This window comes from Octodon degus, unplaced genomic scaffold (assembly GCF_000260255.1).
Source record: "Octodon degus isolate 3935 unplaced genomic scaffold, OctDeg1.0 scaffold00379, whole genome shotgun sequence".
NCBI lineage: Eukaryota > Metazoa > Chordata > Mammalia > Rodentia > Octodontidae > Octodon > Octodon degus.
Window position 1 is genome coordinate 668,821 of NW_004524955.1, and position 4,607 is coordinate 673,427.

The following is a 4,607-nucleotide window of genomic DNA, read 5'->3' on the forward strand; positions in this document are numbered from 1 at the left end:
CAGAGGTTTGGGCCTCTGCCAATACAACATTCTACAAAACCAAGTAATTCACACACACCTATAATCCCAGTATGCTGGGACGCTGAGCCTGGGAGGATCATAGCTTGGGCCTAGCATGGATATCTTATTGACCCAGCAGGATCCTTTCTCAAAAAACTGGGGTGGGGGCAGATGGGGTGGAATGTAGTTTAGTGCACAGACTCTGGGTTCCATCCCCTAGGACCACAGAAAATAAAGAAACAAAAAAGTCCTTTGGATAACATTTCAGCATGTACTAGCAATGTGTGGCTGAGTCTGAGGCCAGCTTGGGGTACAAAATGAGTTCCTAAGAGCAGCCACTAAACTCTCATGGACAAATACTCAGATGTAGAAGACTACAGACTGGGCTATTTTCAAACATGACTCCAGACGACAAATGATTACTATTTACATTCTTTTTATAGAGATGGCACTAACAGTTTCTCTGTGGTATGAATGACCAGAGGCTCTGACAGACAATTCCCTTGAACACTGATGTTTCTCAGTGGGTGCATGAAGGAAGTCTTTCCCTAATATGAGTCCTTCAATGTTGACAGAGGCTTGCACACTGGTGAAGGGCTTTTCTGCATCTCTGACCCTGGCAGAGTTTCCTGTGTGCATCCTTTGATGGTACCTGAGGGAGGAGCTGAGGCTGAAGGCTTTTCCACACTCACTGCATTTATAGGGCTTATCACCAGTGTGGATGTTGGAGTGTTGAATGAGGTTTGTGCTCCGGGAAAAGGTTTTCCCACACTGCATGCATTTGTAGGGCTTCTCCTCATTGTGAATCCGATGGTGCCTTATCAGATGTGACCTGCGGTTGAAGGCCTTCCCACACTCCATGCACTCATATGGCTTCTCTCCTGTGTGGATGCTAACATGGCGGATGAGGTCTTTCCGATTGGTGAACGCTTTCCCACATTCTTTGCATTCAAAGGGTTTTTCTCCAGTGTGGGCTCTTCTGTGTAAGGTCAAAGTGGAATAGTGGGCAAAGGCCTTTCCACACTCAGTGCACACATAAGGTTTTTCCCCAGTGTGGATGCGCTGGTGTTGCTTAAGATGTGGTTCACGTAGAAAGGCCTTCCCACACTCTACACACTTATAAGGCTTCTCCCCTGTATGGATGACATAATGGTGAATGAGTCCTGCAATCTCACAAAATCCTCTCCCACATTCACTGCATTGGAAGGGTTTCACTCCCTTGTGAGTCTGTTGGTGCCACGTGAGGTAAGACCGTTGATTGAAGGCCTTGCCACACTCTGAACACTGAAAGGGCTTTTCTCCGGTGTGAAAGATGTTGTGACGATTGAAAGCTCGTCTATCTCGAAAGGCTTTGCCACACTCTTTGCACACAAAAGGTTTCTCTCCAGTGTGCACTCTGTTATGCAAAACAAATGTGGAGCGGTGGGCAAAAGCTTGTCCACACTCAGTGCACTTGTAAGGCTTCTCTCCACTGTGCGTACGCTGGTGCTGGGCAAGGTACGATTTGCGGCTGAATGCCTTGCCACACTCTAAGCACAGATATGGCCTCTCCCTGGTGTGGACAATATGGTGCTGGAGGAGGTGAGTGCTCTTGCGGAAGGACTTCCCACACTCTGTACATTCATAGCGTTTCACTCCCGTGTGAATTAACTTATGTTGAATGAGTAAGTGTTCCTTCTTAAACACTTTCCCACATTCCTTGCATTTGAAGAGATTTTTTCCTTCATGGACCAAGTGATCTGCAGCTGACCCATGGGAGTCACTGACAGAGGGAGCTGGGTGTGGAGAGACGTTCCCATGCACCGTCTCTGAACACACACTGTCAGCCAACCCCATGCCATCACCTCCAGGGCTCCTAGTCCCAGGAAGCTTCTCCCTTGGGGACATCAGCCCAGGTCTCAGAAGTCCTTCCTGTACTTCACGGGGCCCATCCTGACTCTGGTGCAGTGACAACAGGGAGCCCCCACAGGTTCCTTCTGTCTCCTGGTCATGGAGCCAGGATTCCTCAGGCCAGGCCTGGTAAACAGCACTGGGCTTGGTGGTGCTGGGTTTTGTGCTGTTACCTGAAGGAAATACAAGACACAAGAGGGACTGTGAGAGACAGCAACACCAGAGAAAGAAAACCAGCATTTCAGTAAGAATAAGATAAGAAACGAGACTCTGTCTCAGTTGCTCTTCTCTTGCTGCTGGGACAAAATACCCAACACCAAAATTTAAGGAAAGAAAAGTTTATTCAGCTCACAATTAGTGGAGGTTTCAATCTATAATCAGCTGGCTCCAAGGCTGAGTGGTACATGGCAGAGGGCAGCAGTTCATGGCAGCAGAGAGCAAAACAGCAGGAGCAGAGGCAACTGCAGCAGCAGCAGAGGCAAAGTGCAAGCCTCTCCCCCTTCCTTGTACTGCATCCAGACTATTTGCCCAAGGGCAGGTGTAGCACTCACCCCCATTATCCCACCAGCACTTACACCCATAGTCCCAGTACTGGATCAAGAATAAATCACAACCTCTAGAAGTCCACCCCATGACTACATGAGGCTTTGGGGGGACATCTAGACATAAAAACCATAACACTCTGCTGCTGGAATGATTTGAAATTAAGGAAACCCACTTTTGTAATGTCTTTTTTTTCCTAGGACTCTTGAAACTTTTTCTTGCATTCATGCAATATCGCCATTCTTTATTAACTAAGAAAATAGTTCGCATTGAATAAAAACTGTTTCCGTGATAAAGGAAGCAATACAATGGTGCCTCAATTCACAAAATTTAATGTGTGCCACAAATCTGGTCATGAACTGAATCAAGTTTCCTGATAAGGTTCGATACAAATAAGTTAATCTGTTCTGACTCCTACGAACTTGGTAGCACACTGAATCAAACTTTCCCATCAGATTCAATGTGAACAACACGAGTCCATTCTGAACCATATGTGTTTTTTTAACTACAAAAATATCAAATCAAGTACAATACAGTACAGTATGAAGAAAGAGGACTCAAACTTTCTTGAGGCAATTTCTGGCATGGAGGACAGAAAGGTGTGTGGGGAAGACTCATTGTTTGGAGGGAGAGTCCCATCCCCCTCAGTAAGCACATTGGGCCGATCGCTTTCAGGGGTTTCCCCTCTTCTTGATACCTTATCTGCAGGGTCAATTTTAACCAAAAAAAAAAAAAAAAAACCTGTTAACATTACTTGCTTTCTGCTGCGCTGCATAACCCTATGGAAATGAGAGACCACATTACCCTTCATTAGACTCACCACTTTGTTACAGCTATGTTGGGGTGGTGCTTCTCCCAGAAATCCTGGCACTCACTCCACTCTTCTTCCTTAATGGACTTTTTAGCACATTGCTAACTTACCCCACAACTGGTCTCCCTTTTTCCTGTGGAGTGCTCCTCAAGCACCCCATGCCACTCACTCTGGAGTTCAGCAAGTTGTTCTGTTCACCAAGCTCCTCCATATCTACACCGTCCTCGTCCACACCCATTCTTCTGCCCACCAGTCTCCTCTACTCCATGAGCATCAGCTCCAGTGAAGTCACGCTCAGTGACACATTCTCACCACAGCTTCCTCCAGGTCACGTTCAGATCCAGTGCATGACATCTTCCTAAGCTTTGTCAATGAGGTGTATACAGTGGAGAAGGTTGCAATATTTCTTCCAGAACCTGGCTCAGAGTCAAGGCCAGCTCTTTAGTTACATTAAAATAGCTGGTGAAGAGCACCTTTGTGTATAGCTTCTGGAAGTTGCAGATAATTTGCTGGTCCACAGGCTGCAGAAGAGGTGTTGTGGGGGTAGTGGGGTGAACCTTTACAAAGTCACCCAGAGCACCCTTATCATCCACCAGGGCTGGAGGGTGTGCGAGGTACTGTCCATCTGAGGAAGGCACCTTGCAGACGGCTGCTGGCTATCAGGAAGCTATTTCTTAACAGCGGGTCTGAACACCTCATGCAGCCATCCATAAACCGCTGCCTTGTGACCCAAGGTTTCCCATCAGCCCTCCTTGTAACAGGCAGGCTGGCCTTGTTCACACCCTGTCCTCAAGTGCATGAGGAGTCTGGGAATGGTACACTAGCAGTAGCTTAATATTCAGACTGCCACCTGCATTTGCACAAAGCAAAAGGGTCAACCATCTTCTGTGAGCCTGTGCCCCAGCAGGGCTTCTGCTCCTGCGTGATACACGTTCTGCTCAGCATCTTCTCCCAGAAGAGCCCGGTTTCAGCACATGTACACTTGTTGGGCAACCTATGCTTCTGCCTTCCTGAATTCTGCTTCTTGTAGGCGTCTGCAGCGGCCTTGTCAGAACTAGAAACCTCACCATGTCGTACTACAATGTGGATACCACTTCTCTTGAGAGATTGATCAAGTCACTCTCTATTGGACTGAATTCATCTCTCATAGCATGTGTACAGTTGTGCTGTAGGAAATCCCTGCAACTTCCTGGCGTTTTCATGGATCACAGCCACTCTAACACTGTCTGCCAGCTGCTTCTCATTCAGCCGGACAAGAGAAGTTTTCCACCTCTTCCAGCTCTGCGTCCTCGGGTTAACACCCTGCGCCTTCCAGCTGTGCGTCCTCGGGCTAACACCCTGCTCCTTCCAGCTCTGCGTCCTC

General features: G+C 47.6%; 1 protein-coding gene across 3 annotated transcripts in view; it reads right to left on the minus strand.

The window, feature by feature from the left end:
• Positions 1 to 6: 6 nt before the first annotated feature.
• The window catches only part of LOC111814622 (zinc finger protein 543-like), an 11,568-nt gene continuing 6,967 nt past the window's right edge, over positions 7 to 4,607 (minus strand). For all 3 annotated transcript variants that reach the window (XM_023708503.1, XM_023708504.1, XM_023708502.1), the window contains one exon: positions 7 to 2,063. In XM_023708503.1, the coding sequence (XP_023564271.1) occupies positions 427 to 2,063 (1,637 nt within the window). In that variant the 3' untranslated portion in view covers positions 7 to 426. The remainder of the gene's footprint in view (positions 2,064 to 4,607) is intronic.